This window comes from Pecten maximus, chromosome 5 (assembly GCF_902652985.1).
Source record: "Pecten maximus chromosome 5, xPecMax1.1, whole genome shotgun sequence".
NCBI lineage: Eukaryota > Metazoa > Mollusca > Bivalvia > Pectinida > Pectinidae > Pecten > Pecten maximus.
The window spans coordinates 10,004,115-10,018,509 of NC_047019.1; the positions used below are offsets into that span (position 1 = coordinate 10,004,115).

Sequence of the window (14,395 nt, forward strand, 5' to 3'; positions counted from 1 at the left end):
ATTGTTAAGAAATACATTGCAATCTTATGTCATGAAACCTGATGTATGCATGTATTCCTTTCCCTGTATTGCCCTGTAAAATTTGCATTGAAAGATGAAGTGAAGACAAAATATTCCTTTTTAATTTTGTTTTGGTAGTAAAAAAGTCCTCGATAATGACATGGAAGGTTTAAGATAAAACTTTCCTGCTGCCGCCAAGTAATTTTATGACCATGAGAGTTAAATTAAGTGCAGAAGCACCATGTCTACGACCTTTATACTCACCACATAATGATTGGACTGTTTAGGGATACGTATGTAAAGCTTGTGTGGTCCTAGCGTGTCCAACGGATGGTTCTCCAGATTGATGAGGGGCAGATGGCGCAGACAAGTTGTTTGTAAATACTGTATGGACTTTTCACAGCGGAGTAAACACAGCTGTAATCTAAAATCGAAATTCCAATGATATCATCAACACTCATCTTATAAAAAAGTGTATCCTACACTGACCTAAGAATGACGATGAGTTTATCCTACACTGACCTGAGATTGACAATAAGTTTATCCTACACTGACCCGAGATTGACAATGAGTTTATCCTACACTGACCTGAGATTGACAATAAGTTTATCCTTCACTGACCTGAGATTTACAATGAGTTTATCCTACACTGACCTGAGATTGACAATGAGTTTATCCTACACTGACCCGAGATTGACAATGAGTTTATCCTACACTGACCTGAGTGAGATTGACAATGAGTTTATCCTACACTGACCTGAGATTGACAATGAGTTTATCCTACACTGACCTGAGATTGACAATGAGTTTATCCTACACTGACCCGAGATTGACAATAAGTTTATCCTACACTCACCTGAGATTGACAATAAGTTTATCCTACACTGACCTGAGATTGACTGAGTTTATCCTACACTGACCCGAGATTGACAATGAGTTTATCCTACACTGACCTGAGATTGGCAATGAGTTTATCCTACACTGACCCGAGATTGACAATAAGTTTATCCTACACTCACCTGAGATTGACAATGAGTTTATCCTACACTGACCCGAGATTGACTGAGTTTATCCTACACTGACCTGAGATTGACAATGAGTTTATCCTACACTGACCTGAGATTGACAATGAGTTTATCCTACACTGACCCGAGATTGACAATGAGTTTATCCTACACTGACCTGAGTGAGATTGACAATGAGTTTATCCTACACTGACCTGAGATTGACAATAAGTTTATCCTACACTGACCCGAGATTGACAATGAGTTTATCCTACACTGACCTGAGATTGACAATAAGTTTATCCTTCACTGACCTGAGATTTACAATGAGTTTATCCTACACTGACCTGAGATTGACAATGAGTTTATCCTACACTGACCCGAGATTGACAATGAGTTTATCCTACACTGACCTGAGTGAGATTGACAATGAGTTTATCCTACACTGACCTGAGATTGACAATGAGTTTATCCTACACTGACCTGAGATTGACAATGAGTTTATCCTACACTGACCCGAGATTGACAATAAGTTTATCCTACACTCACCTGAGATTGACAATAAGTTTATCCTACACTGACCTGAGATTGACTGAGTTTATCCTACACTGACCCGAGATTGACAATGAGTTTATCCTACACTGACCTGAGATTGGCAATGAGTTTATCCTACACTGACCCGAGATTGACAATAAGTTTATCCTACACTCACCTGAGATTGACAATGAGTTTATCCTACACTGACCCGAGATTGACTGAGTTTATCCTACACTGACCTGAGATTGACAATGAGTTTATCATACACTGACCTGAGATTGACAATAAGTTTATCCTACACTGACCTGAGATTGACAATAAGTTTATCCAGTCCTTTCTTGTCACTGTTCAGACATTCTGTTATATCTTCAATGATTTGTAAATCTGAAATGTTGAAAACACAATTGATTATAAAACAAAGGATTTTTTATTAAGTAATCACAAACACATTGTGAAGGAAGACATTGTCAATAAAGCTCTTTTGGAAACACATTTCACAATAATTATGCAGGCGTTTAAAAATCTAAGTCTCTGAAAAACCTGTCTGACATATAAGTATAATTTTGATTATTCTAGACAAGAGTCCAAACAATTTTTGTAGTAAAGTCAAGACCTGTAAAAGCTGAATAATTTTCACACAGAATGAACAAATTTCATCTGCACACTGTCTATATTCACATTCTGGATCCTTCAGTATTCAAAAGAGATCTTATTCTAAGCATAATCATGACAGAATCTGTAAAGAGTTGTGCATTTCATAATGATTTTCAGATAGGACAATTAATTTAGAAAGGCTCTAATTAGAGGTTCTTAGATCTTGATAAGTGTCCCCAGATAGCTAGGGCAAGGAAAAAGTTGCCATATTATCTGCAAATAAGTCCCCTTCATCATTTTTACGGAATTGACAATATCAAAATAAAAACTTTAAAACTTTTACACCATGGGAAGGGTCATTTGAGGATAAATACGGTAATTTATTTAATGTGTAACTATACTTAGTGGTACCACAGGGACTGATCAATACCTGTCTGTGCAGGGGTGGAGGCCATCATAGTGCCTCTCTGTGAGTCGATCATGATCCGAAGATGTTCAGATTCCATACACGGCTGTAACACAGGGATATGGAGCGCTGTGGGCAAATCCTTCATCTCACCTACAAGGCACCACCAATAACATGTTATGTCATTTAATTTTTAACAATTATCTACTTCATGTTAAGTCATTTAATTTCTAACAATTATCTACTTCAATGATAAAACTAGAAAAAATTATTACAATATTAATATACAAATTATGTGAATTGAACTTTTGGAATTTCAAAATTTTGCAAAAATGTTCTACATTTCTTTATGGGGAATTTGACAGCTTGGTTTCTGTAAAATGCAATAGCACCATATTTTCTCAAAACTCTTCAAATAAACATTTTTTGTTAAATTGATCATGTCAAATACTTTGGAAAATGATAACAAATCCTTGTAAAATTGTTTATATATAATAAAGATATATCAATATCTAACAACTTCCTGTAAGGGCTATTCCAATAAAATATCTACCCGACCCCAGGACTCCACATTAAATCACATGGATGGATTACCTTCCTGTTACTTCTATGTAATTTTATCAAATAAATTCTATAGGTGGTACCCATTAACCAAACCTGGAGTCCTGGGGTGGGGTAGATATTTTACTGGATTAAGCCCTTAAGTGAAAACACAACAAAACATGGAAGTTAACTCTACTTACATTTTTCCACTTTGTATCTTTTCATTTCTTTTGCAAGATCCTGGAATCATAAATTTCATAATCACAATTTCTGATTTTCTTTATCAAATTGGAAACCATTTTTTTTCCTTTATCTCTTTTCCTTCACCCTCCGTTAGATAGAGAATTTTTTGATAAGCAGTTTTTAAGGTACTGACTCTGAGTACATATACTGAGTTTTAGTTGGACACTACAATTTAAATGAAATTTAAACTAATATTCACTATACATAATCATAACCTCGTTACTTAAAGAATATTATGTTGATTCTGTTAATCACACATTTTTATGTCTAGAAGAATTTTGATGTACCTGTAGTTTGGCATGTGTGCGGACCTCAATAGTCTGCATCAGAAGTCGTTCTATCGACAGGTGGTTACTCTGTAAAGGAAATAGAAACAATTAAAAACTTCTACAGGATCATAATATTTTTCAAACAGCTAGATATGCAGAGTAGGAAATTGACTGAAAAATTATTATCACTAAAGCTAATAGTATGTACTTTCAACACCATACCTTGATTGCGAGTCCGACTCTGTGACTCTCTTCAGGGGACATTGGTGGAGTGTGACTAATTTGTAACGGACGACCCCAGTCTTCTTCAGATACATGGATTGTAAGCTTGTATACTGAAATCAATGTTATTTCATATTAATTATTCCAGATAATTTGCAGAACAATGTTAAGTTGATTAAATATTTCATTAAAGAATGTTTTTGAAGCATGTATTGGCTTTCTCCCACTTCGGTGAACACATGGACCTAATTGTAAAAGTTAATTAAATTTCAGAAAATATCAAAATTCACTGCAAAATAATGATGTTCCTTCTCAAAAATATTAGTATCCTATCATAATTAATGAGCAATTGGTAAACTCTACAAAACCTCTTAGAACCAAATTTTTTGAACAGACAAACAAAGGATACGGTATAGTTGGTAATATATTCTGAGGGATTTGATTTCACTGTATTCAGTCATTAAATATACAGCACATAAATAAATACACAACGGAAATTTATATACACACACAAATGTTCACTGAATGATGTTAACAAGACGGTGTTAGTGCGAAATTTAATACCCATGAACTAGTTCCGCCTGGGAAATATCATCATTGAGAAATTCAACAAGTACACAGTACCATTATGTGTAGGAATAAATCAATAATACTTTTTTTACAAAAAATTTCAATGATTTTTTTTAAATATCCGATATTCAAAAGGAGGAAATTCTTTTCCATATGTATGCGAGACAATAGGAATAAGAATATATTTTAAACCATTTTCTCCCTTTTTCCGTTATGTATATGTTTTATGTCACTCACCAACAGGTTCCTGTTGTGGCTGCTGTTGTTGTTGTTTTCTCTCGCTTTAACTGGTCTCTGTCAAACAAATTGATAATGACAATGTAGGATCATTCTGGAATGGGATTTTGGTTTCTACAGTACTCTCTCCTACTCCTTTTAAAGCAGAGGTCTCAAAATTGTTGCAGGGGTCAATTTTATATTTGAAATTTCAATCTGGATAATTTAATCCTTTTATTTATTCATGATCAAAACCCTGAGTCTTACACAATTATATAATGAAACAGAATACATTCACAAAGTACCATGCTTTTTATGTATGCAACACTATTTAAACTAAACCGTAGTTTGGTAAGACAATATACCTCCAGTATGATACGACCAAAGATTTTCCGACCAAGTATTCTTCCACTCGGATACTGTCTCCCATCCTCTCCCTGATCAATCTTTGTGTCTGTGAAAAAAAATTCATTGATTTTTCGACAAAAGAAACAAGAATATATATATACGTAACTCGACTGAATTTTTTATTCATTTCTATAATACTGGACCTAGGGGTTAAAACAGCTGTAGCACTTCACTAAACTTCAGTTAGACATGGTTAAATTATTAATCACTTTTAGCTTGGCAGGAAAAGTTGACGGTGGAGCCCATGTAAACAGCCGAACTACATGTAGCTTGATAAAAGAATTCTTTGGGGACTTGAAAATTTTGTCATGAAGTAAGACGTTCAAATTGAAGCTTTAACACAGCTAAATACCTCTCTAAAAGGCAGAATCATATTTCTACATCCCACTCATTCGTAGAATTACAACACCAAAGCCATTTTCCCATACTTTATAAGGTAACATATATAACGATTAATACTCCTGTTACAATAGTTGATGTGATTTTAGTTGAATTACTTGAACAAAAATGTTCATCTGTTGTACAACAGATAATGATGTCATTTCAAATTACAGCTGAGGGTAGTATCAGCCACTTCAACTTACCTGTGAGTTCAACACCTCTAGCTGTAAGGACTGGCAAAATGAATCTTCAGAGGAGTTAAGAATGTTTTCAGGGGAGTTCACCAAAGTATTAATTTTAATATCACCTGAAAGACTTCTAATTTGAGACACGAATGAAGTTTTCACATAACATATTAAGTTTTTTTCCCCATAAAACAGAAGTTTTTAATATCATGATATTATATGCGAGTGTCTAGAATGAAGAAAACTTCCGGAATAATGTTGAAGAAAAAGGATACGAAGCACTCTATAAAGGTCATGAATTGGTCGATCGTTGTCAAGGAGACGGGACTGAGCCAGCTGATGAATATAATTCACCTTAAAAAAACAATAGTGAAACATCAAAAATACAATTAGATAATACATATATAAGATGAATGTAACATTGAAACCATAACAAATTTATTTGTTGTATTTCATCTTGGTTAAACACAATGATTAAAACAATTATATTTCATTTAAGCTGATAATTCTTAATTGTCTGTTTTTCAATTATCTTCTTTTCTGAATAAACAAATGTTCTTTCTTACCTGTAATGAGTGAACCAAGGACTTGCCATCTGAAATTAAAATTGTTCATAATTTTGATTTTCTGTCATTGACAATAAAGATGGAAATGAAGCATAGTGCAACATTCCTGAGAGTAAAAACACAGGTCACAGTGACCTACATTTATAGACTAATGTAGTTAGTTCTTGTAACAATAAAGATTTGTCCACATAAGGTTTTAAACCTCCAGTGGAAAAGTAACAGAGCTGAATTCAAACCAAAATATTGTACAGAATGACTGATGCAAAAATACATGGAAACCAACTTCACTATATTGTGCGGCAAATATGTCTTTTCTCTAAAATCTGAAAATGAGATTATTTAAAGCTCTCATTCCTAAATCCTTCTAAACCTCTGCCTTCATCTACCTTGACAAGCCTACTTACTGCCAGTTTCTGGGTCGTCCACTAAGATATTAATGTCCAGCAACCTCCAGGGAATGGTTGGGCTGTCACCCATCAAGGTCAAGGTCACCTGTGTAAAGTGAGGTCATCAAATTGCAGAACTTCAGGTTTTACAATGACCAGTGATTAAACACTGATTGATTTACAGATAATTAAAGACAGTTATAAAAAAGATTTCGTAGATTTAATAAACCGTGATCATGGAAAACAGGTTAAATGCAGTTTTGAAATTTGATAAATATTTTCAATGTATTTCCTGCCTATATATATGCTCCAATCCTAATCATCAAACTGGCTAACTCTAAAGATTAAATCAATCTCATAATTTTTATGTGAAGACACGAAATCCAGTAACCTTACACATTTGCAGAAAAATCCCCAATGTTCCACTATATGCCAATTCCTCGACCAGGAAAAATACTAATTTTTATGGATCAACCCTCACAACAAGACTTTGACCATAGTCATGACCCTTTACATAGTATGGTTCAAATCTTACCTCAAATTCATGTTCCACAACAAACTTCACCCGTCCATTCTCTGAAAATTGAAATAATTGTTTTAAAATCATTAACGATATAATTTGAGTCCCAGCATTCTGACGGCACAATTTCTTGTAGAGTAAGACAGCTATGTTATACACACTGTATTTTTTTTTTATTTAAGTTTCCCCATCCTAAAATAACTGCAAAGCCAAAACAGTGTTAACAGTCAACTTAGACAGAGGTCTAATTCTATGAAGACATTGTTTGGTATACTGTTGTTTTTACATTCTTGGTTACTGTAGGATTAAGTGAGATCTAAAGACACTAGGCATTAGTTTCCATCTATACTTTGTTTAGGTTTATCACACCATAAACAGCAAGCATTATTTCAAAGTGTGGTCTCCTTGTAGTAGCTGGTGGCTACCTCAGAGAACTGAAAACATACAGGATGCCCAGCTCATGCTTTCCAAAGTATTAAGATTAAAAGTGCCTTGCTCAAGAGACACCCATGACAGTAGAGGACAGTTTCCATGATGATTTCAGTATCCTGAGCAACATAAATTTAAACCTCCCAGGTAGGAATCGAACCATACAGCTCAGATTTCCCCCCAATGTTACATTCCAATGCTTTACTGACTGCCAGAGCTATCACTTCCCTTTTCTGTACATACCAACTCGTAACTTCCTCATCTGCTGGGGGAGGTCTGTGGATACCAGGCGATACTGTATCACCTGTGTAAGCTTGGACAACGTCAGTCGCTTTTCTGCAGGTGTGATGGAATCTTCTGGGACAATCTTTTCCTGTTGTTCACACATATATATTGTTTCATTAGTTGCATACTTCATGAACTAATATGATTTTTAATATACATACATAGTAACTTTTCGAGAAGTTAAGATGCCCACATTTTCCTATACATACACTATTACTTTTCGAGAAGTCAAGATGCCCACATTTTCCTATACATACACTATTACTTTTCGAGAAGTCAAGATGCCCACATTTTCCTATACATACACTATTACTTTTCGAGAAGTCAAGATGCCCACATTTTCCTATACATACACTATTACTTTTCGAGAAGTCAAGATGCCCACATTTTCCTATACATACACTATTACTTTTCGAGAAGTCAAGATGCCCACATTTTTCCTATAACTCAAATTTACCAAATCCAGTGGTACGTACATACTTCACATTAATTATTAGACCTAGATTCTACAAACTTTGATTTCATTAAAGGAGTCTTATTAAACTGATATACTGATGTAAAATGATGTTCAATCACTTCCATGATGAAATCTGCTATTGTTTTAATGTCTTACTAAAACAATAAAATGTTACTCAAAGGATGACCCTGATGGAAAATTACAAACAATATTGTGTTCAACTTCAAATATCTATTTAAGACTTGTCCATAAGAAGAGCCTTTGAAGACAATACAAGCTCCACTTAATCATTTCATTTCAACAAATTTTATTGTTAAGAAAATTTAATCATCTAGAAAGAGAAAAAAAAAAGGAAAAAAGAATATTATGTTTATAAGACCATATTCCCTCACATAGGTAGAAAGCTGTGGAAATAGTTCCCTAGTGTTGAACACAAATTTACAGCCTTTATAGAAATTTTGATGGTATCCAGTCTACAGAAATGTTGATGGTATCCAATCTACAGAAATTTAGATGGTATCCAGTCTAGAGAAATTTAGATGGTATCCAGTCTAGAGAAATTTAGATGGTATCCAGTTTATATATAACCTTACCCTGATACATGTAGGTAGCCGTGGATAGGTTCCCAGTGTTAAAACATCTATGGCACAGGGGATGGAAAAGTTGGGAAGTCTGTAAACGCAAACAAGTAATTGTTAAAAACTCAACTATTTCAGAATATCAGATGAAATATACCATTCTTAACAAAAGCTGATGAAATACTATAATATAAAGAGCAACTGAAAGTTAAGCATTCATAGCTATAGGGTCCTTATTTTTGTATTGGGACCCCAAAATACCAAATAGATTTTAACAGGTGTTTTAGATTTCATCATAAACTTGACATTGACCAAATTTTGGCCATTTAAGATTTCATCACTTACCTGGCATTGACCAAGGTTCCTCTGGCCATTTTAGATTTCATCACTTACCTGGCATTGACCAAGGTTTCTCTGGCCATTTTAGATTTCATTACATACCTGGCATTGACCAAGGTTTCTCTGGCCATTTTAGATTTCATTACATACCTTGCATTGACCAAGGTTTCTCTGGCCATTTTAGATTTCATTACATACCTGGCATTGACCAAGGTTTCTCTGGCCATTTTAGATTTCATCACTTACCTGGCATTGACCAAGGTTTCTCTGGCCATTTTTGCCAACATGTCGGCTGTATCCACAAACCACATGGACTGTTGCTCCAACAAGTTACAAATTTCCTGGTATAAAAACAAATTTTTTTTTTAATTTCTCTTCAAAATGTGGATAATTTTTTAGCACTGAGGAGTACATGACACAAAATTTGGATCATTTTTCAGCTCTTAGTATATGACATAAAATAATTTGTGTGTTTTAATGTTTCATTATTATATTTCAATATATTTACATTTATTTCTGTCCAATGTTTATAAATAACCCATTTTTTTCCACAAAATCCATGGAATCTGTCCTGGATGCTACATCTCTCTTTAATACTAATGTTATATCATTTAAACGCCTTTTATATAGAACTGGAATTATTGTTCTACTTACAGAACATTTATCCACTTTTGTAGCACTGCTAGCCCACTTCACAAGAGCCAGTAATCTGATGAACAACTGCCTTGTCCTTGTTGCAAATTGAACAATCTCAATTTTCCTGTAAAATAAAAAGAATGATTTAATAGTATTTTATTAAATGCCATTTCATTTCTATATCAATAAATGCTATCTTAAAATCTTTAATTAGCAAGTTTTTTTTCTACTTTCATTGAACTAATAAAAATCAACATTTATAGTATACAGTAACACATACAAATTCATAAACACTTCTACAAGATTAATATGATTTAAAAAAAAATTAATTTGCTGATAATAAATTTTATGATAGCAGTAGTTGAATTAATATATTATTGTTCAAAAACTTAATAATTATGATTTTGATTAGACCAAAGTCAATACCTCTCCATGTCTGTTTTTCTGGGTAACCTGAAATTGATAATACAAAGGTATGATTAATAATTAACCTCTAAAAATTAAGTTTTAATTAGAAACAAATCTAATTAACAAGTTAGCACCTAAAAAAATCATTACAATTATAACTTTTCACAATTTTATCTCGACAAACTTTTGAATCCAACATCAACATAAATAATTGTCTGCAGATCAGTCAGCAGTCACAACATTGAAGGATTTAAAATTACAATTCTGTGGGGTATAATTATAACTTGATGATGTTTTTTCTTCTTCTGTACATCACAGTTTCACATGACTTTCTTGGCATTACCGGGAGTGTGTGTGTGGGAAGCCATATTAGGGCATGTTCTGGGCATAGTTATGAAAATACATTTTCCTTCAAACAACATACAGTGGACCCGCGATAATCCGGACGCCGATAGTCCGGAAAACTCGCAGTCCGGACGGAATAGCACGGGAACGGATTTCCGTAACGTTATTTGTACTCACCAGTCCGGAAATTCGGTTTCCGATTCCGGAAGCCCATTTTGGGAACGGAAAGTACTTTTCATTAGTAAATTTCCCCCGATAATCCGGACGATTTTTTCACCACGAGGAGAGAAAAATGTCGGGCAAGTCACCCGTGTCGACAGCTGTACAGACTATCGCTTGACACTGTGCGTAGTCATAGCGACCGCTGCCAGGTCATAGCCCCGGGTGTTTACCTGTGTTACAATGTAGCTCATTGAAAGATGCATGTTATCAGAGACATATATACAGAGAGATTGGCAGCTCTCTATTTGCCCTTGTGTTTACATAGTGGCCCCTGACCTTCCCACAATCCTTTGCGGTCGCTCGGTTCAGTCTTCACTAGACGCCATATTGGAGAAAACTTGAAAACCAGACACATAATTATCGATAATTTCTATTTGAAATCATCACCAAGATCCAATTATGTGCTTTAATTTTATTAATATCAAAGTGCAGAAGTGTCATCAATATGAAATATATCACAATTTGCTGTCCAAGTGTTTGTATTTTGAGTATGAAAGTCAAGCACAACGCAGGAAAGATCGGCGGGAATCTCCAATTTTCGAAAAGTCCCTATGGGGTTTTCGAGAATACGGATAAATGACAACAATGTGCATGATAATCAAGACCACATTCCATAAGTATGATAGTTTTTGGTTAATGTGGTAACTTTTGTAGTGGCCTAGATAAAACAATGTGCTTTTTGTGTGCGTTTAAAATTGACGATGTTTTGGTCTGACGTAATGGCGGCTTAATTACAAACTTGGACATGTCGAATAGGACCCAATGGATTTTCGAAAATACGGATAAATGACAACAATATGCATGATCAATAAGACTATATCCCATAAGTTTGATAGTTTTTGGTTAATGTGGTAACTTTTGTAGTGGCCAAAATAAAACGATGTGCTTTTTGTGTGCGTTTAAAATTGACGATGTTTTGGTCTGACGTAATGGCGGCTTAATTACAAACTTGTGACATGTCGAATAGGACCCAATGGATTTTCGAAAATACGGATAAATGACAACAATGTGCATGGTCAATAAGACTATATCCCATAAGTTTGATAGTTTTTGGTTAATGTGGTAACTTTTGTAGTGGCCTAGATAAAACAATGTGCTTTTTGTGTGCGTTTAAAATTGACGATGTTTTGGTCTGACGTAATGGCGGCTTAATTACAAACTTGGACATGTCGAATAGGACCCAATGGATTTTAGAAAATACGGATAAATGGCAACAATGTGCATGGTCAATAAGACTATATCCCATAAGTTTGATAGTTTTTGGTTAATGTGGTAACTTTTGTAGTGGCCTAGATAAAACAATGTGCTTTTTGTGTGCGTTTAAAATTGACGATGTTTTGGTCTGACGTAATGGCGGCTTAATTACAAACTTGGACATGTCGAATAGGACCCAATGGATTTTAGAAAATACGGATAAATGGCAACAATGTGCATGATCAATAAGACTATATCCCATAAGTATGATAGTTTTTGGTTAATGTGGTAACTTTTGTAGTGGCCTAAATAAAACGATGTGCTTTTTGTGTGCGTTTAAAATTGACGATGTTTTGGTCTGACGTAATGGCGGCTTAATTACAAACTTGGACATGTCGAATAGGACCCAATGGATTTTCGAAAATACGGATAAATGACAACAATATGCATGATCAATAAGACTATATCCCATAAGTTTGATAGTTTTTGGTTAATGTGGTAACTTTTGTAGTGGCCAAAATAAAACGATGTGCTTTTTGTGTGCGTTTAAAATTGACGATGTTTTGGTCTGACGTAATGGCGGCTATTTACAAACTTGGACATGTCGAATAGGACCCAATGGATTTTAGAAAATACGGATAAATGGCAACAATGTGCATGATCAATAAGACTATATCCCATAAGTCTGATAGTTTTTGGTTAATGTGGTAACTTTTGTAGTGGCCAGAATAAAACGATGTGCTTTCTGTGTGTATTTAAAATGACGATGTTTTGGTCTGACGTAATGGCGGATTAACCAGAACATGTCGAATAAATTCCAATACTACGATACACACATGCGCATAGCCCGATTTACCTGCGCACGCGAGTGTTAGATAGGAGACAGGACGCTCTCGATAAGGGATATGCTTGAGTGGTCACGAATAAAGGGAGCCACTATGTGTACGGGGAAATAGCGATGTTACTAATCTCTCTGTATATATGTCTCTGATGTTATTAATTACACACATGGTACATTTACGTATTAAGCAGTGATCACAAGAACCGGGTTAATTACACACTAATAAGTCGTCAGATACCGCTGATTTACTTCAGTAAGTCACATTGTTAAGTGTCTTTCATTTCAGGTATTTAACGTTTGTAATTTCTACTCGTTTGTGAACCTCTGGGACGTAACCCATGTGTGTTGTTTGAAGGTCACATATTCCCGCTATCAATAAAACAACTTTCACTTCACATGTTCTTTTAAAAACATTGTTTATTTTTTAGTTTCTACAAAATAAAAGAAAACAAGAATCATATCAAGAACATAAGTATATTTATTTTTTTAAAAGACTGACAATTAGACGTGTTTATGAAACGTCATTAAAACGTCCCGTATTGTATAGAGTCAAGGGAGATAACTCTTACACAACAATTTTTTTTTGACCTGGTAGACGAAATTCGGTAGTCCGGAAAACTCGTAATCCGGACGGTTTGGGCTGGGAACGAAGGTGTTCGGATTATCGAGGGTCCACTGTATATCACTTTATTTTAATTAACTATCAGTACAGTATATAGTTTTTCTGTACATTTTATATATATTACATCAAAATTAACTGTTTCACTTACAGCTCTGACAAAACTGTCAGGTCATGGTAGGTACGTTGGATGATGTAGTTGATCAGGACGTCCAGGGCTATAGTACCTCCTCCTTGTGGGACCCCTGGAACCTGCATCTGCCCATCAATCGGTGGCATCTTTATATCTTACACCTGTACACACAAGTTGTTGGTGCATTTTAGGCAAATCTCTTGTGTACTTTTATATTATAGATTTCTTTCCCAGGTTCATTTTATTGAAAGATTCAAGTAATATAATGAGGTATTATTTATGAAATTCTGTGGAGTATTAATTTAAGATACAAGAACTTTTACTTACATCAAGTTCAACTTACTTACAGTCAGAATTCACTGGAATACAGGAATTTCTTTCCAAGATACAATTTTAGATTATCATTTTAGAATAAAATTGCATGCAAACGTGTAATAGTCTATTTCATCAGATTTTATATTGAAAACATCGCCTATGAATATTAAGGCAATAAGTACACGGAGTGTATAGAATAATATTTAGCGGGTCTTTTAATTTCTCAGCAGACTGAAACCATCATCTTGTATTATTTTTAGCGATGAATCTGGTTCAACAATGATTATTAGGAGTTTTCTGTGAAAATAACTGACAGCGAGGAATTAAACGGGTTTATACATCTATCAGGAACAGCCTTACGTATTTCTTAATGGATTATCTTACCTAAAGTCTTCAAAACAATCTGATTTTTAACGCAACACAATTCCGTTTCACATTTATGGCCGCCATTTTCCTAATCGATGTTTACTGGATGCTTTATTGACATAGCCCTAAGAATCAAGCGTTTGCATCACTCATTAAAAATTCGGCTACCGGCTTTCAG

The 14,395-nt window shown here is 34.5% G+C and overlaps 1 protein-coding gene across 1 annotated transcript in view; it reads right to left on the minus strand.

Moving 5' to 3' along the window:
* LOC117327102 (mediator of RNA polymerase II transcription subunit 14-like) overlaps nucleotides 1-14,327 on the minus strand; it is a 33,457-nt gene extending 19,130 nt beyond the window's left edge. The window contains exons 1-20 of the mRNA XM_033883932.1: nucleotides 14,236-14,327; nucleotides 13,555-13,697; nucleotides 10,201-10,227; nucleotides 9,793-9,898; nucleotides 9,385-9,479; nucleotides 8,815-8,893; nucleotides 7,723-7,852; nucleotides 7,066-7,106; nucleotides 6,549-6,636; nucleotides 6,145-6,173; nucleotides 5,854-5,932; nucleotides 5,597-5,640; nucleotides 4,970-5,058; nucleotides 4,656-4,682; nucleotides 3,819-3,936; nucleotides 3,615-3,683; nucleotides 3,285-3,324; nucleotides 2,566-2,694; nucleotides 1,847-1,925; nucleotides 265-424 (exon numbers count right to left, since the gene is read on the minus strand). Coding sequence (XP_033739823.1) covers nucleotides 265-424; nucleotides 1,847-1,925; nucleotides 2,566-2,694; nucleotides 3,285-3,324; nucleotides 3,615-3,683; nucleotides 3,819-3,936; nucleotides 4,656-4,682; nucleotides 4,970-5,058; nucleotides 5,597-5,640; nucleotides 5,854-5,932; nucleotides 6,145-6,173; nucleotides 6,549-6,636; nucleotides 7,066-7,106; nucleotides 7,723-7,852; nucleotides 8,815-8,893; nucleotides 9,385-9,479; nucleotides 9,793-9,898; nucleotides 10,201-10,227; nucleotides 13,555-13,682 — 1,557 coding nt within the window. The 5' untranslated portion in view covers nucleotides 13,683-13,697; nucleotides 14,236-14,327. The remainder of the gene's footprint in view (nucleotides 1-264; nucleotides 425-1,846; nucleotides 1,926-2,565; nucleotides 2,695-3,284; nucleotides 3,325-3,614; nucleotides 3,684-3,818; nucleotides 3,937-4,655; nucleotides 4,683-4,969; nucleotides 5,059-5,596; nucleotides 5,641-5,853; nucleotides 5,933-6,144; nucleotides 6,174-6,548; nucleotides 6,637-7,065; nucleotides 7,107-7,722; nucleotides 7,853-8,814; nucleotides 8,894-9,384; nucleotides 9,480-9,792; nucleotides 9,899-10,200; nucleotides 10,228-13,554; nucleotides 13,698-14,235) is intronic.
* Between the last annotated feature and the right edge of the window lie 68 nt (nucleotides 14,328-14,395).